The sequence below is a fragment of the Helianthus annuus genome, chromosome 16 (assembly GCF_002127325.2).
Source record: "Helianthus annuus cultivar XRQ/B chromosome 16, HanXRQr2.0-SUNRISE, whole genome shotgun sequence".
NCBI lineage: Eukaryota > Viridiplantae > Streptophyta > Magnoliopsida > Asterales > Asteraceae > Helianthus > Helianthus annuus.
In genome coordinates this window covers 37514177-37537534 of record NC_035448.2, presented here as the reverse complement: position 1 = coordinate 37537534, position 23358 = coordinate 37514177, and the positions used below count along the sequence as shown (strand labels likewise).

Sequence of the window (23358 nt, the reverse complement as noted above, 5' to 3'; positions counted from 1 at the left end):
TATAGTAAACTAACCCCCCCCCCACCGAACGAATTTTTAAATGGTTATAACTTTTTGGTATGTTAATTTTTTTTAATTAATTTTATTATTTTTAATTTGAGTATAGTATTGCTATAGTTTTTTAATTAAAAAAAATTGATATGTCACGTGGTTAACAGTGTGTAAGGACGAGTAATAATTGAATCGTTAACCGAAACCGAACCGAAATTAACCAAAAAGTGAATTAACTGAAAACTGATTAACCGAAAATCCAATTAACCAAAAACGGCAATCGATTATCTTGTACCCTCATTAACCAAAATAACTTAATCGAAAAAAATTCATATTTTCAATTTTTCTAGCTTTAATACCTTTAGTTCATGTATTTTATATTTATACCACATTTTATGTATTTATAACTCCATTTCACGTACCTATACATCAATTCTATGTATTTATACCTAAATTTCATGTATTTCTAATCAAAAGTTTTCGTCCAAGATTGGTTTTGGCTATTAACAGAAATTTAATGAATTAAACCAAAAATCATTAATCTAACTGAATAAACCAAACCGATTAACTGTAAACGGATTTGTGAATAAAATAGACTAACCGATAACCTCGACTTCGGTTGAGGATGATAATAATCTAACCAACCGAACAATGCATACTATGGCAATGTCTGTGTTTCCACCCACGTCGCGCGTGCACCTATCGCTTATTAACCAAAATCGGTTATCTGTGATCAATAACTAAATCATTAACCTAAACCAAACCGAAAACAGACGAAACCAAACTGAAATCAACCAAAAACTGAATTAACTGAACCAAAAACCGGTTACGCCCTGACCTAACCGTGGCCCCAGCCCGGACTCGACCGCCGCCAAAACCTCGGTTTCTAACATAATTTCTTTTTTTCTTTTTTTTTTATCAGCAAATTTCTTTTAATCCTTGTCGTCAGTGAGATTTGAACTCAAGACCTCCGCTTCCCAACCTAGTATTTAAAGGTCTTGTCTTTGCCAATGAACCAATGTAATCTCTTTATGATTGTTTTTGAATCAATTCATAATTCAAATTCCTTTTTTTATGAATTACAATTCCTTTAAATTTCAATTCTTTTGAAATGATTAAATTCCAATCAAATTTCTTTAACAACTAAATCCTTGGACAATTTTTTCAATGTTTAAAGCTTAAGAGCATTCTCATCCAAATCATCAAAATATGTGAGGGGTAGTTTTTATATTATAAAGGGTATAAAAAAAAGGTTGTGAGTGGAAGAGAAAGAAAATGTTATTGTTCATCTGTATATTTGGGGGGACACTGTTCACCCAGTGTAATTTTTTTAATATATATTGAAAGTGGTTGTGAGTGAATGAGAGAGAAAAATGTAATGATAATATTATTTAATTGAAAAGAAGAGAAAAAAAGTATTTGTTTTTAGTGAAAATATATTGATATAGGAGCTGTTTTTTAGTGGAATATATGTATAATTTGATGGATTGAATATGAATGCTCTAAGAGAGAACTTTCATGATGTGAAACTTCTTTCTGGCGGAGTGATCTTTAAAAGGAAATAGAACATGCATCTTCATCTTTAAAAATATAGTGAAAAATCTATAGTAGTCACTAACTTAAACGTTTTAACGCCCAACATACATTGGTTCACATAAGTCTTTAACACCGTCTTCTTCATTATAGTCAACATCAAGACGGTTGCAACTTCTAAACCATGGTCAAAACCTCACATCGAAACAAAACAGCAGAAAACAAAGAAAAACATAGCTAAACATCAAAATAAAAAAGATGCATGCATGCAGCATATGCCAAAGTGGTAACTTCTCTTCAAATCGTTATGGAAAGTCCCCATCTGGAAGCATATTTTGCAAGCTCGTCTATATCTTCATCGCAAATTTGACCATCCCCGTTAGAATCGACATGACGCACTGCACGCCAAGCTCTGAAGCCCGCAAAGCGTATGCCGAGGCGCTTCAAGCCAACCTTCAGTTCCTTTCTACTGATCTTTCCATCTCCATTGGTGTCAAATGATTTAAGAAGTTGTTCTGTGGTTCTTTGGGACCACCCCTTTCTCATTGTATAGTAAATTATGAAAAGGGAAAGAAAGGCTTCTTACTATGAAGATGGATATGGTTTCTGGCTTGTGTCGTGAATAGATGTATAAATCTTTATATATATATATATACACACATGAAAAGGTTAGTGGAAATTGGTATATGCAAATTTTCATTTTTTTATTAGTTTCTATATTTAATTTTGGCCCGGATGGCTAGCAATTAAGGAACGTGAAAGATTTGTTTCTTAGTTTATAGATACATATTGCCTGCCTACCTTTTTCTCATATTCATTTCATCATCATCATCATCATCATCATCATCATCATCATCATCATCATCATCATCGTCGTCATAACCACTCAGTAAATTCCAACAATAGCAAAGCTAAGATAGAGTCCGAGGAGGGTAAGATGTAGACAACCTTACCTCTACCCCGTAGTAATGTAAATGCTGCTTCCAGTGAGACCCGACTTGATAGTAGTTTTGCATCAAGCCTTGGACATAAAACACATAACACTAAACAACAATTAAGATAAAGGCCGATTAGTGCATGCACTCCCTTGTCTTTCGGCTTTTAACGCTACCACATGATGCATGATTAACCATCCCCCTCTTTTAACGTTATTTTCACGAAATTAGTAAATCTCAGTAGTTTTGCATCAGGCCTTGGAGATAAAGCGCGTAACTCTCGGCAAAAAGGACGATTAGTGCATGTACCCCCATTTTCTTTCGACTATCAATGGTACTACATGATGCATAATTAACCGTCCCCCGCTTTTAACGTTATTTTCACGAAATTAGTAAAATAACGTAAAAATTAGTGCAATTTCATTTTTGCCCCTCGAAGGCCCACACATATATACATTATATGTGCACACCGCAAACGGGGGTAATAACTCCACAAAATGAAAAAAACATATCCGTCTGTGATTTCACCACCCTAGATCGATGAAGGTACGTCACATCATTTCAAAACTCTACCTTTAACGCTAAAAGCAATACAAACCTCCATTTCATACACTACTTTTATACAAAAAAAATATTATAAAATAATAATTGTATGTGTGGTCCCCACACTTGGGTCCGGAGCGAGTCTGCCATAATAACAGACCAGACTTCACCACACGATGTACATTAACTGGTGGTAAATTTACTGGTTGTATTATAAAATAATGATTGTATGTGTAGTCCCCACACTTTGAACAATTCATTATTATGTTTTTAATTTTAATTACTGAAGGTAAATTTGCTGGTTGTATTATCAACACGAATGTTTTATTAGATTTAACTCATGATAAAGAAACCATTGCAAAAAGATCCAAGTTATCCACATCACTAAGTGTATCTATAATTCTTTTTTTTTAACAGCAAAATTTGGATCACTGATGGACTATCCTACTAGTGAAACCATCCAATCATATCAATCTCCAGTAGTAGGCATAATGCTATACACCAATTCTGGAGAAAACCCAATAAAAATGGAAAAACCCACTTGTAGAAATCGAACCCAAGACCTATATATTGGTCTCAAAGCCTTATTCCACCCAAGATGCCACTAGATTATAAATCCATGGGCAAGTGTATCTATAATTCTAATTCCATTACACAAAGAATCCACCAAAAATGAATTCTCAGCTCTGATATTTATATTCGTATCTTCATAAGATTTAAAGGTTTTGTGATACAAATTAATATTCTCATAAATGATTACATTTAGGAACAAATCTCTTTAACGTGTTGGCCTCAAGCCTAACTAGGAAAGACATGTAAGATTATCAATATTATTGTATGTGCTTATTCTGGTAGATCATTCCTAAAAAAGATGAATCAACCTTTTTAAGTATTAATTAAGTAAATTAAGTTCCAAATTGAATGATTGAGAAACACTAGCAAGTACTTTAATCTAGATATTCTTAAGGGCGGCAGTTGTTTATTAAGTGCTTTATTCTTAAGACCATGCGTTGTATTGGGTCGAAAAACGCCCATGGGAGCGGAGGTGGTGGCGTGTTGGGGCGTTGATTTTGAAAACACGCTCAAAAAACGCTTGACTACGCATGGTCTAACCTATAAAATAAAATTAATTTAAGAGTTAATTACACAAATGGGTCCTGTGGTTTATACCTAATTTCGTCTTTGTGTACTAACTATTTTTTTAACAGGTTTAGGTTCTATGGTTTTAATTTTGTAACGCCTTTGGGTACTAACACCAAAATTAGTTAATTAATGACTAAAATACCCATGCATTTTTTTTAAGTTTATCAATGTAACATATTTGGGTACTAACACCTAATTTTATTTAAGTTTAAATCAATTTTACAAAATCTATTTATTTTTTTTATTTTCATCTTTTTATTATATCTCTTAATTAACATAAAATCTTTTTATTTTTTTATTTTCATATTTTTATTAAATTTCTTATTTAACATAAAATCTACTTGTTACACCAGTATTTTTTTTAAATAGATATTTTAAATAAAATCTACTAGCTATATAGTTTTATGTAAATTAAATTTCTTACTCGTTTTAAATAATGTAAACCTTACTCGTTTTCAATTTTGAATTGAAATGATTGATAATAATAAATATCTTTCATGTAAAAAAATTTAAGCCTTTTTTTAACTCGTTTTTTTGTCATTTACATTTTACTATTTTAGAAAGATATTTAATTTTCATAAAATTATGAAGCTAGGTATTTTAGATAAAACTATATAGCTAGGTATTTTAGATAAAACTGAAAAAATTTAAGCCTTTTTTTAACTCGTTTTTTTGTAAAAAAGATATTTAATTTACATAAAACTATATAGCTAGTAGATTTTACTGGTGCAACTAGTAAATTTTATGTAAATTAAATATCTTTCTAAAATAGTAAAATGTAAATGAACAAAAAAACGAGTTAAAAATGACTTAATTCTTTTACATGAAAGATATTTGTTATTATTATTATTATTATCAATCATATATATCAAAAATTGAAAACGAGTAAGGTTTACATTATTTAAAATGGGTAAGAAATTTAATTTACATAAAACTATATGGCTAGTAGATTTTATTTAAAAATCTATTTAAAAAACTACTGGTGTAACAAGTAGATTTATGTTAAATAAGAAATTTAATAAAAATTTGAAAATAAATAGACTTTATGTTAATTAAGAGATATAATAAAAAGATGAAAATAAAAAAATAAATAGATTTTATAAAATTGATTTAAACTTAAATAAAATTAGATGTTCGTACCCAAATGTGTTACATTGCTAAACTTAAAAAATGCAAGGGTATTTTAGTCATTAATTAACTAATTTTGGTGTTAGTATCCAAAGGCGTTACAAAATTGAAACCATAGAACCTAAACCTGTTAAAAAAAAAAAAGTTAGTATCCAAAGGGGAAATTAGGTATAAACCACAGTACCCATTTGTGTAATTAACTCTTAATTTAAGTGTATTGCTCAAATAATTAATTGCTTTATTATTAACCTATATAAATGCCAGTAGTTAAAAGTCGTGTTAGCAGGAGTTTAAAGTGTTTACTGTAAAGCATTTTTGCTACAACTATTAAAGACACTTGAATGCGTCTGCCAAAACCGTCACTAAGGCCACTGGCCACAAATTTGCGACTAGAAAATTATAGGTCAAGTACATAGGAGAATAAAAAGGTTCCTAATTTTGATTTTTTTACTTTTTAATTGTTATTTGTTACTTTATTGATTATTTGATTACATCTTTGATAATTGCTGAATTGCGATTTGTTATTTGTTACCAATAACAATCGAAACCAGACATTTATTACTGCTCCCGTCTCAAACCCGAATAAATGAGGAGGGTTTTGATTCAGGAGCGGACCTGGTCTTGTGTCAGGCGTAGCACGGGCTACGGCTCAACTTTTGACGAGTAGTGTAATTTTTTTTTTTTTTTATACAAAGGACACCTCTGAACAATTACAAGTACACCCCTCAAAAAAAATTTACAAACTAATAATAAGCAGAGTTGGTGATGATGAATACAAACCAATAATAAGCCCAATAAGAAACAAATAATAAGCCTAAATAACTAAATAATAGCACATTAGATAAGCCCAAATAACTAAATAATAGCCCAAGATTGAATCAAATGGACGCCAGTTTAATCAGGGATATCAAACTTCGACTATAGTCAGACGTCCGCTTGGCCTTGGTCGATCATCAGCATCTTCGAACACATAGCAGAGACAGAACAGAACAGAAGAATGTTTTATTATTTTGATTGGCAGCAGCAGCAGAACGTTTGAACAGGTTGTACTACTCATCGAAATCAAACAGAAATACAGAATTGGCAGCAGCAACAGAAGTACAGAAATGAGAATTGGCTGCGAGTATTCTTAATTTATGTTCTTGTTCGACAAACGTCCAAAGGGAATAAGGGATTGTTGGTTTAATTCTTGTTACTTGTTGTTATTGGCTGCTGATTATTGGTTCAGTTTGATTGTTATTTGTTTGATAATTGTCGAACAGAAGATCATCTTCGAAGTTCGAACAGAATTGGCAGCAACACATCGAGTCATTGAACAGAGTCACAGACGAATAGACAATCATATCGAACAGAAGATTAGCTGATTATTGGTTAGTTTGATTAGTTTTATTCTTGTTACTTGTTGTTATTGGCTAATTATTGGTTGTTAGTTTGATTGCTAATTGATTGTTTGAATTCTTTGAAGTGATGACGAAACCAAAATCCAAAAAACAAGTTTTAATTGGGAGCTTTTTCAAAAGAAAATACGAAGAAATTAATGACAATGATATAATTCCGAATGAAACAACTCCTCCGAATGTTGACGTTGATTCAAGTCCGAATGTTGATAATGATAGTATCCAAGCAAATGATGACGTTGATGCAAGTTCGAATGTTGATAATGATAATCCTACAACTTCGATTCCAACAACACGAGGTATTATTGATTTGAATGATCTTCCTTCGGATCCATATGATAGGCCATCTATTGCTAGTTATCACCCAAATCAAATAGATGACATAAGAAGGTCATATCTTGTTAAAGGGGTTTTTCAACCGCGTAGTCATAAGTTTCCTGTTAGAGACTTTTATGGAAAAAAAAGACGTTTTGTTGTTAGTTGGTTTAATGATTGTAGTTGGTTAGAGTATAGCATCAAAGCAAACAAAGTATATTGTTTATATTGTTACTTCTTTAAAAAAGATGTTGGTAATCAAGGCGGAAGAGATACATGGTCTTCTTAGTTCTAAAGGCTTGCAGGTCCTTTAGATGAAGATGGAGAGGAACATAATGAGATTTTTTGAGTATATTACAAAAAGAGTCCCTCATTAACCATAAAGTTACCCAATAAGTCCTTTAGATATGAAATGACTGAAATGCTCTTAAACCTAACGAAAAAAACGAACATTTGTTAGTCTTATTACCCCATGTTGTTACAAAATCAAAAGTTAAAACCTTATACTGTTACTTTAAACTATTAGTGCCTAGGGTTGTTACTTTCTACAAAACACAAGGACTAACGGTGTAATTAACTCTATGAAGAACATATAAGTGTTTGAAAAGTTATGTGTTTTTTTTTTCAATTTTGTCCCTAAAGTCCTTATTAAAAGTCTCCTTCCCTTCATTAAGGAGAAGTTTTCGAGTTCTCTCAATACTATGGGTTTTTAATTAAACCCTCCCATATATGTGTGTGTGCGCGCGAGTGCGTGCGCGCGTTATTAGCATTTGTATACTTACTACTTAGGCCATCCGTAGTCATAAAACCCCTTTGTGGGCGTTATGCGACACGTGTCATGCCAAGTCACACAGGGGCTTTATGGGGCGTTATGCCACTTGAGGCCGTAGTCATAAAGCCCATACCTCATCATTACTCAGTTAATTAATTTTCAATTTTTTTAATTAAGTTCCTATAAAACCCAGCTTTAACATCTAAAAGTTTGCCCTTTCTTCCCCACATCAGTAACATCCTCAACCAAAATAATCTACACCCACAACACCAAACAAACCAATCAACACTTACCCACAAACCAATTCCCCCAAATCATCATCAAAATGTGCATAATTTGACTGTACCTTTCGTGTTTTCTTGGCTTTCTTTTGAGCCAAAACCACAAAGGTTGAAGCTTTATCGGAAATCTGCTGCTCCGGTCATCTTCTCTGATCACTTCATCGGAGATTCCGATGACCTTCACGCCGGCGTCTTCTTCTTCACTTCATCGGACCGACAAGGTGAGATTGGTGTGATTGGTCTGATTTTTGAAAAGCTCCAGCTTCGCGCCACGAAGAGGATAACGCCGACTCCAAAATTCTACCCCATAGCGCCCCCTGTTTCGGTGTGGGCCGGCGCTATGGGGCGCCATGGCTGATTCCGGCGTGATGTCCCGCCCCACTACGGATCGACTTAAGGCTGAAAATCCAAGTTGAATACAAATATATAATTAGTACTCGTCGGCTCAAACGACTGCGTGTGTATCATGACGAGAAACAGCTTGGCCTTGTATAAAAACGAACCGTTCTAAAAAGTTCACGTCAAAACGTCAATAAAAATCACCACGTCGGAATGATAGGGGCATTGGTTGTAACAACCCGCGTTTTGAAGTCAAAGTCAAAGGAAGAAAAGATTGCTAAATGCGACTCCTTGCTTAATTATTGAGTGTACTCTTTGACTTGTAGCCGCTTTCTTTAAATTGTGTACTTTAGTTGTATTATGTGGAATAAATGCTAATAATCGCAGTCTAATCGATGTTAATCGCTAATCTATTTTATCGCTAATCGCATCACTATCGCATCGCAACTTGAATCGCAGATTCTGAATATTGTTTTACGTGTGTGTGCTATCTATGTGTTACTTGTGCATGTTTATTATATGTTTGTGGTGATTAATCGAAAACGCAATCGCAAATCAATCGCAACGCAATCTCATCGCGAACTGGAAATGCAAGTTTATTTATGTTGTTGTAAGCTAGTTATGTTATTTGTGTGACTACTATCTAAATCTATCGCATCTCTTAATCGACACTCGCTTAAACGCATCGCAACGCTCAACGCATGAAATGAAACCTCGAAACCCAACTCATCGCGCCATCCGATCGAAGGGCCCTCCGATCGAATCACTACACCGCCTCTTCTCCTCTTTCACCTATAAATAGCACCTGTCACATCACTGTTCAAGTGATGTGACAGCTCTCGTTCGACCAGCACTCTTTCAGGCTATTTTCTCTCGATTCCTCGCGATTCTTGTAAGTTTCTTCCTCAAATCTTGTACTTCTATGATCTACACACACTTCTCCATCATTTTCACCATCAAATCTTCACTTTTCACCATGGAATCTGTCCGATTTGGGTTGTTCTAGGGTGATGTCATCATGGGTTCTCATTAACTTCAAAGTGTGACCTCATTCCACCAAGAACAACTCAGATCTAAGAGATTTCCACATGTTTAAACATTGATTTCACCTAAATCTAAGCTTAATCAAAGTGTTTTAAACTTTTCTTTAATATTCTTAACTTTTCTACTCAAAACCGATAGAATTTGAGCTTATTCAGGCCTTCTACTCATTCATTAGTGAAGTGTCGGTCTGAGAACTGATTCCTATCAACGAGATAACCGACTTAGCAGGTTGAACATGAATAACCACCAAGAACAGTTAACTGATCGAACGGGGTGATTCCCATCCGATCGGGCGACGTGGGCTTGGTGGAGATTCCCGTTGTTTGACACGTTGCCATACCGTCTCGGTCAAACCGCAAACTTTTCAAACTTAACAAAATTTTCCAAGTTTCAAAACGAACAAGTCACCAAACGGACTGCCGCCCGATCAGATTGCCATCCGATCGTATGACTTGTGGTCCCAAAATACTTAAACATTTTACATTTTCAATGCTTATCAGTATCCAAACGAATGGTCATCCGATCGGACGACCATCCGATCGAATGACCATCCGATCGAATGACCATCCTGTTGTGAACTTGTTCTCTATGAAATGTCTCACTTGGAACGGATCGCCAGCCGAGCGAACGGCCATCCGACCGGACGATCGTTCGACCGGACGACCTGAAAGGTTGAGATACTTCTCTCATTTTAAAATGCTACAACGAAAACTTCAAAGCCATCATAGACAAACACATCCTTCCTAAACGAATTACAATCCGACCGAATGGCCATCCGTCCGGATTGTCATCCGATCGAATGACTCTTCAACACTCAGTTCACGCGATACCGTTTAACGCACCGTTCATCGCTTATGCTATCGTTCTATAATCAGACTAACTTTCCAGCGCTCCTTTCAATCCAATCCAAGACTATGTTTATTTTAAACACGATCTGTGAGTATACTTGAACCCTTTTTGCTTTATGCACTTTTGGGTGTTACATACGTGACCTATTTAAATCATAATCGACACACAACGCAAACACTTTTATGCGCTGACCTTTACTGCATGTTATACGTGTTACTCGATGAATTCTTGTATGTTATGTTTACACAGTGATTGTTGCCTGACACCTTAGCAACGATAGTACTATAGTTTGGACTCAGCACCTGTCGTGAACAGGGGTTGTTAAGGGCTTTACTTCACGTGTCACAGTGGTGATATGTGTTGCGCATTCTACACCTGGCAGTCACGTCTGTGCATATTTCATTGTCGATAACCTACTAGCTTCACTTTGCTACATGTTACATGTTGGTTATGCGTAAACGATTTCGCTATCTATTATACTATTAAACTTGTATGCTCACCTTTACACTATGTGTATTGACCTATATTTTAACGTATGTGACAGGTGTTTGAGATGCTAGGATGCTTGCTATGTGGAATCAAGTTAGGAAGAGTCTAGAAACCAAACAAACAATTTATATTTTGAGTTGTCGGAACTATGAATTGTCTTTGAGATATCTATGTCTGTAATAATTGCTTTATTTGATAAGTTATGGTATGGGACATAATGTTAATTATCCGGTAATTTAGTTGTTATGGATTTCTCTTGGACAATCTATTTCGCTCAGTGCCCCACCCCGATGTTTCCGCCATCGGTTGGGATATGACATTGGTAACATCCGAACTTTATATAAAAAAATAAAATGTTTAAAATAATCGTGACGGTGACGTTAAATCTTGGAAAAAGTGACAAATTTTTAATTAAAATCAAAAGAATAGATTTCTATAGATATTATATTAAAAAAATTCTAAAAGCCAGTTAAAGACAAAAAATATATATATACAGAAATAAAGCATCAAGTGATTGTACCACATGCTAGAATGATAAGAATTGAATAGTGGATATCACCAACATTCCTAAATTATATTTATGCATTAAGGAAATAACAAATGAAAATTACGCATGAAGAAAAATCAAAATTACGCGTGTAAAATCATTTTTATACTTTGTATGTTAACAAACCTTTGTGTATGTGTATCATATATGTATGTATAGTTTTCATGTAACTGCTTGAAGAGCTGAGATTGAAGCTTGAGGTGGTTTATGACAGTATTTTCACAATATACCCCATCATATGACAAGCATATGGGTTAAACTTAACGAGAAAATAGATTGTGTTAGAGTATCGATAAAATTGAAACAAGTAAGAAAATTTTAGGAGGTAAAACGATGTTTTTAATCTTTTAAAGACAAATTGATGTTTTTGTCACATCTCATGAAAGCAAAATCGAATTTAACTCTTTTTTTTATAAAATTTGATACCTTGTCAGTATTTAAATAACCACATAAATGGATATTCACATTTGAACCCGAAGTCCAAATATGTTTGAAAATGGAAATGAAGAGGATTATTATTTATTCACACAAAAAATCATTTGGTGAAATGAAGTAGGTATTGTTTTATACTTTAGTTGTTGCATATTGAATTATGAATTAGGTTAATGAGGTTGATCACCTACTGTATAATGTGAATGGATCGGTTAGTATGATATATTTCCTGTTAATTATATAGACAGTTGCTTACAAACTTTAGGAACATTCAGAATCAGTTTATTACTCTCTTTGGTGCATTGTAAGTATTAATTTTCTTGGTTAATGACATTTCTGATCGGATCATTCCGCAATGGATGATATAAAAGTTGTTGGAGAGGGTTCTACAAATTTACCGAATGATAAACGCATTTCAGGTGGCTCAATGCCAGTAAAGAGTACATCTGACGAACCTGAAACCGAACAAGAAACCTTAATCCACGCAAACCCCCCTGATCATACCTCTGACAATATTTCCACAAGCATAGAAACAATGCCTGATGATTCGTTGTTCCCGACAGAAAAAGATAGTCCCATGCGCGACTATCTTGTTCAAGAAGTACCCTTATCCCCTTGGGGACTTGCAAAGGGACAAAATGGCAACGATAAGTCACCGAGCTTGAAAGTAAGTGATATTGATACAGCTGCACCTTTCGAGTCTGTTAAAGAAGCTGTTTCGAGGTTTGGTCGCGTTGTTGATTGGAAAGCGCATAGAGTTCAGACCACGGAGGTATATTCTTCTTCAACCTCTATTTTCGTGTTCTGTAAGACGTTCGCTCTTGATATATTAGACATGTATAGTATCTAAAATCATCATTTAAGGGTGTTTTTGATGTGGGCTTGTAGAAACGTGTGTATATCGAACAACAACAACATGAGAAACCAAATGATGAGATTCTGTTAATGAAGAAAAAATCTGAAGCAGAAGAAGAAGCCAGACTGCAAAAGGAGCTAGACAGCACTAAGAGGCTCATAGAAGAACTAAATTTGAAGCTCGAACGAGCACAGACCGAAGAACATGAAGCCAAACAATACTTTGAACTTGTGATGCTCGGAGTAGAAGAAACGGATCAAGGGGTTGCTGATGATTCTAGTGTTGCAGCCAAAGCACAGCTCGAGGTTGCAGTTGCGGAGCTGGCAAGTGTTAAAGACGAGCTTGAATATCAACGTAAAGACTATGATTTATTGGTGTCTGAGAAAGATATAGCTGTAGAAAGAGCTCGGGAAGCAGCGTCTTCATTAAAAGATGTTGAGAGACAAGTAGAAAACTTAACTATCCAACTGATGATGACAAAAGAATCTTTGGAATCGACACGTGCTGCTCATTTAGAGGCTGAAGGACACAGAATTGAAGCAGACATGGCACGCGAGCAAGACGCTTTGATATGGAATCAAGAACTGGAACAAGCACAAGAGGAGCTTGAGAAAGCCAACCAACAGATTCGCTCGATTGAAAACAAGAAATCTACACTAGCTACCGCTACAGCATTGCTTCACGGCTTGAAGAACGAATTAGCGGCTTACAAGGAATCAAAGTTGACTCGAGATAATCCTGAGAACAGTATACAAGCAGCAAAGAAGAATGTGGAAGATGTGAAACAAAACATTACAAAAGCAACAGAAGAGATTGCTTATTTAAAAACGGCTGTGAGTTCGTTAAAAAACGAGCTCGAGAGAGAAAAGGCCGCCCTTGCTGCCGTTAGGAAAAGCGAAGGGATGGCGGAGGTGGTGGTTGCTTCTCTTGAAGCCGAACTAAACCGAACAATATCAGAAGTTGCTCTTGTTCAATCAAAAGAAAAAGAAGCCCGGAAAAAAATGGTGGAGCTCCCGAGACAACTACAAAAGGCAGCCCAAGAGACAGATCAAGCAAAATCACGGGCTCAAGAAGCCCGTGAAGAGCTAAAGAAAGCAAAAGAAACGGTAGAACAAGCTAAAGATGGAGCAAGTACAATGGCAAGCAGACTACTTGCTGCTCAAAAGGAAATAGAAGCGGCAAAAGCTATAGAAAAGTTAGCTCTAGCAGCCATTGATGCACTTCACAAGCCTGAAAACGAGCCGAAAACGGGAGTTACGCTTACTATGGAGGAATATTGTGAATTAAGTAACAAAGCCCATGAAGCAGAAGAGGCGGCTCACACACGGGTGGCTGAAGCAGTTTCACTTATTGATGTAGCAAAGGAAACTGAATCAAAAAGGTTGAGTAAACTGGAGCAAGTGACCTTAGAATTAGCTGCAAGAAAGCAAGCTTTTGATGCTGCATTGCAGAAAGCCGAAAAGGCGGAACAAGGAAAGCTGGGTGTCGAAAAGGATCTGAGAAAGTGGAGAGCTGAACACGAGCAAAGGCGGAAAGCAGGACTCGGGGTGGGGTTGAGGGAAGGTTTTGAAGAGGTGAAGAGCTTTAGTGTAAGGGCCATTAGCCCTTTTAACCATAACTCGATGCCCGTGTTGAAGACGGTTTTACCTGAAAGGAACAGCAACTCGGCTGAATTGTCGCCTGAGGTGAGGAGTTTAAAGAAAAAGAAGAGGTCGTTTTTCCCGATATGGATTTGAGAAAAGAAAGAAACATAGTTGAACATGTAACACATTTTGTTGTTTTTTAATGTGATTCATTTGCATATTTGATCATAATATTGAAATACAATAAGTTTTATTATGTAACAAATTTGGGGTTTGAGCTATTTATTACTCATCTAAGTAAAAGAATGTATGCTGCAAAAGATGTAATACTTAAGTTATTTCCATCACATATCAACAACTTAAAACACAAAATCACACATAGGGGCGTGTTTAATTCTAAACAATTTTCAAGCCAAGAACTATATACAGGGGCGAAGTATAGAAGGGGCGGGGAGGGGCGCCAGACCCCCCGAACTTTTCGCTCATTAGTATTATATATGTAGTTCCCGTATAGAAATTTTTTGGTATATACATTTTCGACTCCCCGGTTCTATAGAAATTTTTGGGTATATACGTTTTCGACCCCCTCATCATTCAGGTCAAGCTTCGCTACTGACTGTATAAACACTTGTAAGTAGTGCATGACAAATGTAGCGGTAGAGAAGAGAGACGACCATGTGGTTAAATAACCGTCTTACATATATCATATATATATAAAACAAAAGATACAAATATTTATGTGGTTCTCACTGTTCTCTATTTAAAATGGGTTTTATATCGAACGACCCTACGGATTTAAATGTGAACTACTAAATATTTGGAAACTATTTTGAAACTTGAGAATCACTTTATCACCATCGGATATGCTTGATTATGTGGTACCATTTTCGTAACTAAGGAAAAAACACGTTGAGTGTACTTACCGGTAAATACATTATCATTTCCAATAATGTATTCACTGGTTAATACGTACTTTTATGTTTTAATAGACGAGACCTTTACACTTCTAAAGACCCAGGATAGCCCTGTTGACCCGTACAAAAAAAACAGCCTGCTACAAGCCAAACCCGTATTGACCCATTACCCACCGTTTGACCCGTCTTGTCACCTCTTGTAGATATACAACAATAGGGTTATAGGGTGGAAGGTCAAGCGCAAAAAGCCATGTGAGCTCGAATAAAATGATAAAAATAATAAGAAGATCTAAATCTTACCTCAAATAAAAACCAAGCATTCAGGTTCTCCTTAACCATAAATCCATAACAACAATATAGTTGCTAACAACTAAATGACAATCAACTTTTCCACGATATCGTTTAACAGAATTAACTGCTAAGAAGATTAAGAAACAAACAAAAACCACTGATTAAGCATAAGAAAGCCTGCTACTCGATATACTGAAAGAGCTGACTTTCATTGGAGTAGCAACGACCAGAGGAGCTTCCGGTGAATCACTAACTGCAAATTTCTCGTGCATGAAACGACTATCAACAATTGAGTCGTCTTTGGGGACAATCTTGTAGCAGTAGCAGCTCTTCAGTCCCACTTGATTTCTGTAGCATTCGTGAGATCCGTCTTTCACCTGTTGGAAGTTCCATATCACACTAAATTTACCCACCGTAGCAACCAGATGGCGTTCTTGCTTCCCATCTTCCGTTACCTATGTCAATTCATTAAAATGTTGCATACAACACACTAATCAATATAGATAAAGTGTGTACAATCATCAATAATCATCTTACTGAACCAAAATAAACAAAAGAATAAGCAGCATAACATAATGCAAATAAAAAAAATAAAGAAAGTGAAACTGATGCATACCCACGAGAATTGAGCGCCACGAAACTTATTAAATACTCCAGCCCTGTGTGAATCAAGGGGATTCAACTTCAACAGCCGTGGGGCCGAAATTCTATTTCCCATACGTCCTGCAAAGCCCGTCTTTGATTTCCCATCTTTATCAGTAAACAATGTGCAAATAAGGATTAAATAAGTATCGCTCGTGCCCAAAATCCACTTCCCATCATACGTAACATCCACATGCGTAATTGGTGACCCGAGACCCGGAAAAGCAGTCTTGGCTTGTCTCATGGAACTCACGGAATACAGTCGTATCTTCCCGTCAACCGAACCGACAACAATCGATCCGTCTCCAGTAGTTGCAAAACACTGAAAATTAGTCCCTCGAGAAAACTGATGTCCTTGCGTCCAGTTCAAAACAGGGGTATTTGCGTCAGCAAGATTCTGAACAATTCCGTGTCGATCACGCATATCCCACCTACAAAGCCTGTTATCATCCAAACCCAAGAAAGTCGAACCCGAAGGATCCATTTGCGCTCCTTTGCTATCGTTTGTCACATCGCGCATTGTAATATCGGTCCCGTCTTTTGCAAACTTCCATTCGGTTACAACTTTCCCTGTCTCTATATCAAACTGATGGATCCCGTTCGTGTGTGGCTTTCCATGAGTCATCGGACTCATTAACAACATGTTCGTTTCGGCTTTCATTAAAAGAGCTTTCCTAGGAGTCGATTCAACATGACCCTTCATCGCGCTATCGAAATTAACATAAACCCCTTTCCCATGAATCCCATGACTGAAATTCTTAACAACTTGAACACCCGAATCACTTACCAAAAAACTATTATCCAACGCCCCTAAAGCCAAGCTTTTTATACTCCCGCCTTTCGCAGCCTCCTCGAACTCCTCTCTCAAATCATGGTTACCTCTCACCGGAGTCTTGAACCCCGGACTTTTCGAAAAACTATCTTCGGCATCCTCCCACATCGAATCATCCGCAGCTTCCGGGTTGGCCCACGCTACAAAATCTTTCCCAAACACTTTACCTTTATTCTCGTCGTTACACTCAAACCCATAAGTATTCTCAAACAAACACTTCTCATACTCCTCAACAAACCTTTTATAATCCTCAACACTAAAAAACTTCATAGCATAAACCCCATTCGACACGAAATCGATCCGCAATTGATCCGCATTCGGCTTCAATTGCAGCTGCTGATCAACTGTTGCCTTAACTTTCAACCCAACTTTCAAAAACCAATACAAATCCTCATCATCATCGTGATCTTCTTCCTCATTCGACGTCGTGTTAACGAAGGAAAACGAACAGAGCTTATCAACAACAACCCATTTCGAATTAGCAGTATTTGCACCGGAATAAACGTAGAGTTTAACCGCATTCTTTAAAGTTTGATTCTTGGATTGGTATTTGAGTTTTAGGGCTTTTAATCTAGCTTCAATTTCGTCAACAGATGATGGGGTTTTGGGTGGGGTTTTGATGGGTGAGTGATGGTCTTTAACGTCTTCGTAATCTTCATCTTCTTCTGATTCGGAGTGGAGTTGTTCTTCTTCTGATTCAGTGTCGGATAGTTCTAAATCTTGGCGGCTTTCAGCGGCTCCCATTTTGGGTTTGATTTGGGTGTTAGGGTTTGTGGTGAGATTGATTGAATGGAAGTGGGAAGATGGGGGAGAGAGGAAAGAGGAGCGTCGGTAGGTGAATGTGAAGAGGCGCGTAAATTAGAATTTTGAAAATGGCAATGAGTTGTTCAAGATTAGGGTTCTTGTTGGTTTGGTGGGGTGAGGGGTAATTTGTTTGAAACGGTTAGCCTGTTGGTTCAGGTCCCTCACTCCACACATTCAACACACACTCACAACTCAGTTATGTGTTTGATGAAACACAGAGTAACTCTGAGGTTAATTTGTGGGGTTGTTTCTCTTGTGGGTTCAGTCTTCTTTCTTACTCGTAAAAATGACTTGGATCCTGCAAAACAGCAACACCGTTAGTCTCGTTAAGAGGGGAATATGAGGGTTTCCCTCTTAACCAGGCTCCAGCGTGAGAATAAGTACTGTTCTGAGGAGGGATAAACAGTGTGTGTTGAGCGTGTGAGTACAGAGAGCAAGATGATCAACCTGATCGATGAAGGGTCCTATTTATAGCCGGAGGGTGAAGGAGGGAGGAGCAGCTGTGCCAGCTGTGGTTGTGCGCCAGCTGTCCGACCAAGGGGAATATCCCTTTGGTCTCCTCTGTCATGGTCAGTGTAGTGGTACACGTGGCGCGCTTACATTTGCTCATTTTGGAGACCTCGTACTGGCATTGTCGGTCTGCTCCTTGATTTGTTGCAGGCCTACATGGCGGTGGATGACCGGTGACACGTTTCGTCCTTATTGTCGGAAGGAGCATCTTTGGTGTCACTCTGATGTCTTCCAGAAGCTTCTGGATTACCTTGCTGATGTAGGTGTCATGTAGGATAAAAAAGTGGTGTGGTCCCTGTCATGTAGGCGAGGAATCGGGACCATACCTCTTCAGTATCTATATGATATGTAACTGAATGTACAGACGATTTACAAAATGAAGCTGGTTCTATATTACTATATTATCGAAGGAAAAGAAGGGTACATTACAAACAATTAACTATCCTATTTATAATAAAAAATAACAAAACACATGCATAAAAACAACTCCACATTCTCCTGCTTGTTAGGCAACAAACCAACGTGCATCTCCATTAAACTCGGTCAACTTTTTCGACAACCAAGACCCTTCTCCAAGCTAATTAAACGTGGCCCAAAATATCCCAGCTATTGCAACCCATTTGACTCGTTTACATGTTGACCCGTAACCCGTTAAACTGTGATCCGATAACGCACCGACCCGTGACCCGTAAACAAACCCGAATAATCCAACAATCACCCCCTTAATCGGTATTTGTTTATGTCTTCACCGCAGCACCGAATCACCTCGCTTTCAAAACCATCACGACTTTTTACCGGACACCATGACCACCACCGGTCACGCCCAAAGTCAACTCGGTTCAAACCGAATAAAACCGACCACACTTGTAACATGTCACATGGCATCCCGTTGGATGTAACATCCATCAAAATGGGTTTTCAAAATCCGACCCGTTTTGAATTTGGATCCTAACCCTCGAAACTTGAGAGCTTTGCAAAAAAAAAAAAAAAAAAAAAAATAATAATAATAATAATAATAATAATAATAATAATAATAATAATAGTTTATCCTTAATTTTATTCGTATAGAAATGGTTATTTATTATCCATAAGTTTAATTAATTAATTTGATAATTTAAAAGTCTAGTTTGTTTTTATAAAGTAAAAAAAAAATATAACAATAATAATAATGAAATAAAACCGGTAGAACCCAAGGGTCATCAACTTGCACATTAAATAAATTTATTCGATCTAGTTCTTGGTTTTAAAATAATTGCCGCCCAACCTCTATTGACAGCTAAGCTTCCTTTTAATTGCCATTCCATTCATAATATTAAACCTTCCTTCTTCTTGTACAAGACATACCATTCGGCTACCACCCTTTAGTTACGCAGCCATCATTCATCTCCGAAAACCCATCGGTCACACACTCTCAACACCCAAATACTTCACCATCGGACAAACCACTCTCTCGTGCTAACCACAATACACCGAAGTTCACGTCGGAACTCGTACTGTTTCGTTTAACAAGAACCAAGCACTGTGGGTGTGGGTTCGACCCCGAAGAACTCGCCAGAATCGGAGGTTCACGACGGGTTTATGTCCTTCGAGACCCGCGGCTTTTCCTTGCTGTTTTGCCGCAGTAACCGGAGAAACCGAGCTCATCGGAGCAACCGCACGCTGCCGGAGACTAAACCACAACACTTTTCGCACAACCTGTACACTCATCGGAGAGAAACAAGCATCACCGGAGTTCTTGTTTCCCGGAAAGTATTTCGAGTGCCCGACGGATCCGCTCAATCAACCATTTCGGTACATCCCTTTTATCGTTTTTCGTTGATTTAATCCTTTCCTGTTCTTTTTATCAACTTTTATCATCTTTTATATATTGTATCATAGCCGAAACAAGAGAAAAATATATACGAAAATACATGTATAAAACCGGTTCTGTCGTTTTGTTGTGATCACGTTCTGATCGTCTGTGTTTTATTTAACTCAAGAAGACAACTCGCTGTTAATATTTAAAGTAAATAAAAACCAAAGTAAATCGCATCTGGTGTCGTGGTTCCTTATTTTGTTGTAAAATACAAGTTTGAAATGTAATATGAACTTTCATATGTAATGTATATAAGGCTAGTGGGTATGGTGATGGTCCATCCTTGGAGGATGATCCGCCATGTAGGCACCACGTCATAGTCCTTCCAAAGATGGTCCATCCTCCAAAACTAGAAGGCATGGGAGGATGGTCCTAGTCATAGTCCTCCACCACTTTTATGTTTTTGTATTTTTTTTAGTCTTCTATTTTTTTAACATTTAACAAATATACTAACAAAATATTTTCATTAATATTAAAACCAAATTACATAAACATAAAAAAAACATAAACTTAATAGAAAAAAAACCAAAGACTTAAAAAAAATAATAAACAAAAAAATTAAACTTTAAAACTATTATAAAAAAGCAAAAGTTTAATGTAATCAAATAAATTAATAAGTATATAAAGTAACTAAATATCTAATGTAATCAAAAGTTTAAAATATAAAACAAAATAGAAACGTCAAACTTAAAAAAAAGTATTAAATATTAAATAGTGAATAAGTATGTGGTGTAAATTTTACATAGTATTCTCATTCATATTTAGTTTCTTTTTACCTTTTCCCCGTACATGCACACAAAACAAAGTGTACCACAAATAAAATAATATTACTTTTAAATCTTCTAAAAAATTCATCGTCTTCTCTACACAGAAGACAACCGGAAATCAGAGAGGAGCCCACCGGAAAGCCGGAAAAAAACTTGTTAACTCATATGTTTCACTTTCTTACAAATTACAAACAAAGAGGGCCCACCAGCTTGGATCGTCTTGAACGTCCGCAGCTCGACGTCGAAGACGGTGACGGAGGGGGGCGGCGTGGAGGGCGGTTCGTCGCCGGTGGAGGACGGACCAGGATGGTCCTCCATACCGTGCAGCCTAAGCCTTTGTTAAAAGAATGCAATAGAAATCGTAGAAACTGTTGTATTAAAGAAAGGTGATCACTACTGATTATATATATAATAAATTAATAGTTTTACTATAATTCTATTATTATTATTATTATTATTATTATTATTATTATAAATTCATTTTCCTTTATAATGAAACCATTTAAACTGAATTATAACTTAAACGTAGTAAACAATTTGCTATGATTTTTTTTATACACTAAATGTTAGTTACCGAGATAAATTATAATGTTTAAATAATTAGATTGAGACCTTAAATATTAGGAATACTATTTAACGAGATCGTATGTGGTATTTCAATATCTAGGTTAGTCGCTCTTGATCGTTCTTTTGGATTTTTACCCAATCTTTACTTGTGCGTTACTTTCAAGAAATCGCGAACGCAACTAATGTGAGTATACTCGATCCCTTTTCCCCTTTACACTTTGGGATGCAACATGTATAATTATGCAAACATCTTTAAACTAAACTAAACATACTCAATCCTTGTACAAACATGAAACTAATGTGCTTTACTTATGATTCTTGTATGCTCTATTTGAACGATTTGGAACGTATATGCTCATTAACTTTGCTAGCCCACCTTAACAATTATAGCGCTATAGGATTTACGCACCGCCCGTTAAACTTGGGGTATTGTTAAGTTAAACATTTACCATCCCGCTATTAATTGGGATTAGGCTATTTTATGCGTTGGATTCTTGGGTTTGATCATAGTGTACGCCAAAATTGCATACTAGTAATTCACATATTATGAATCATGTTGGATTTGAGCCTTTTATTCTATTATGCTATGTAAACAAACTTGTATACTCGCTCATTGCCTTTGCATTGAAACTCTATTTTAATACATGTTGCAGGTTGACTAATGAAGTATGGATGATTGATGGAACAAGTTTAGGGTGGACTAGATACACACCTAGATTAATCTATCGTTTGTTTGTTATGATATGTTATGAAACAATGTTGTTATTTCTTTTGAATCTTGTATGACATTTAGTTTTGAAATGAAATTTGAAATTAATTAAATATTGTCACATAGTGTTATGACGTCTCTAGCAATCTATACACACTTCGTCTCATCCCGATGTTTCCGCCATCGGTTGGGGTGTGACAGATTGGTATCAGAGCCATAACTATAGGGAATTAGGAAAAGTATGAATACTTTAACCTAGTCTATAGTTTTAGAGCTTTATTTTTATGTTTTGATTGAAACTACTTGCATGCTACTTAAGTTGTTTTTATTTATTCTCTTTTGATCTTTTAAGCATGATTTGTCACTTATGTGTTAACACTTGACGTGCTGTACTTGCTTTATTATGTGTTAATATTTTTTTATTGTTCTCTCCTTTATATGTTATTCGTGACATACTTTTTTTTATATGCTAGTAATTGTTTCAATATTCCATTCTTTATGTGCTATTCTTGATTTGTTTATACTTGTTCGTCTAATCCTCAACATACACTTTTCCTCATACATTTTACTTGATTATTCTAAATCCAACAACACTCATATTATACAAGCGGGACGAGTTTACCAAAATAGGAGCAGAATAAAAAAAATTAAAAATAAACATCAACCAATCAAAACAAATTTAAATTACACCCACCAATCAACAGCCTTCACCTCACCCACATATTTGCCTCCACGCCGGTGGAAATCCTCAAGCCACAAACACAACGCCGTTCACAACTTAGGGCACGGGGTGGTTTTTTGGGCGTGGACTGACAACAACGTCGGGTTTCCACACCCATACCGTGTGGTCTTATTGTGATTATCAATTTATCATATTTAAACCAAACTAGTACTTAGGATCGTACGTTATGACGGGACCATTAAATCAAACTAAAAAAGATGCAGAAACTTTAAACGACGAATGCATGTTGCGACGTGTTAACTCGCAAAATTTATCATAACGAAGTCGAAACGATAAAAAACATTTTTGAAACAGGTTTGAATAATAATAATAATAATAATAATAATAATAATAATAATAAAGTATATCGCAAAATTTAATTAAACATGTGAAGCATGCCAACGAACAGGTAATAACTCATCAAAAAATGAAATGCCTCAAAATGGCATTTTTATTTGTGAAATCTTTGATGTTTGGGGTATGGAATTTATGAGACCTTTCCCACCATTAAAAGGGAACAAATATATTCTTGTACCAGTCGGTTACATGTCCAAGTGGGCCGAAGCTCT

The 23358-nt window shown here is 36.1% G+C and overlaps 2 protein-coding genes across 2 annotated transcripts; one reads left to right on the top strand and one right to left on the bottom strand.

The window, feature by feature from the left end:
• The first annotated feature begins 12044 nt into the window (after positions 1-12044).
• LOC110908857 (protein WEAK CHLOROPLAST MOVEMENT UNDER BLUE LIGHT 1) lies at positions 12045-14442 on the top strand. The gene is made up of 2 exons (XM_022153854.2): positions 12045-12510; positions 12627-14442. Exons 1-2 carry the CDS (start codon positions 12094-12096, stop codon positions 14328-14330), a joined length of 2121 nt encoding a protein of 706 aa, XP_022009546.1. The 5' UTR covers positions 12045-12093; the 3' UTR covers positions 14331-14442.
• A 922-nt stretch (positions 14443-15364) lies between these two features.
• Positions 15365-17795, bottom strand: LOC110908858 (protein CYPRO4). Its single transcript, XM_022153855.2, has 2 exons — positions 15999-17795; positions 15365-15837 (listed from the first exon to the last, which is right to left on the bottom strand). The coding sequence occupies exons 1-2, from the start codon at positions 17598-17600 to the stop codon at positions 15544-15546; spliced, it is 1896 nt and encodes a 631-aa protein (XP_022009547.1). The 5' UTR covers positions 17601-17795; the 3' UTR covers positions 15365-15543.
• Between the last annotated feature and the right edge of the window lie 5563 nt (positions 17796-23358).

Excerpts from the sequence above, each read along its gene's own strand:
- LOC110908857 (XM_022153854.2), top strand. The coding sequence starts at position 12,094 with ATGGATGATATAAAAGTTGTTGGAGAGGGTTCTACAAATTTACCGAAT. Across the intron at positions 12,511-12,626 it reads ATAGAGTTCAGACCACGGAG|AAACGTGTGTATATCGAACA; the intron begins GTATATTCTTCT and ends GTGGGCTTGTAG.
- LOC110908858 (XM_022153855.2), bottom strand. The coding sequence starts at position 17,600 with ATGGGAGCCGCTGAAAGCCGCCAAGATTTAGAACTATCCGACACTGAA. Across the intron at positions 15,838-15,998 it reads GTGGCGCTCAATTCTCGTGG|GTAACGGAAGATGGGAAGCA; the intron begins GTATGCATCAGT and ends GAATTGACATAG.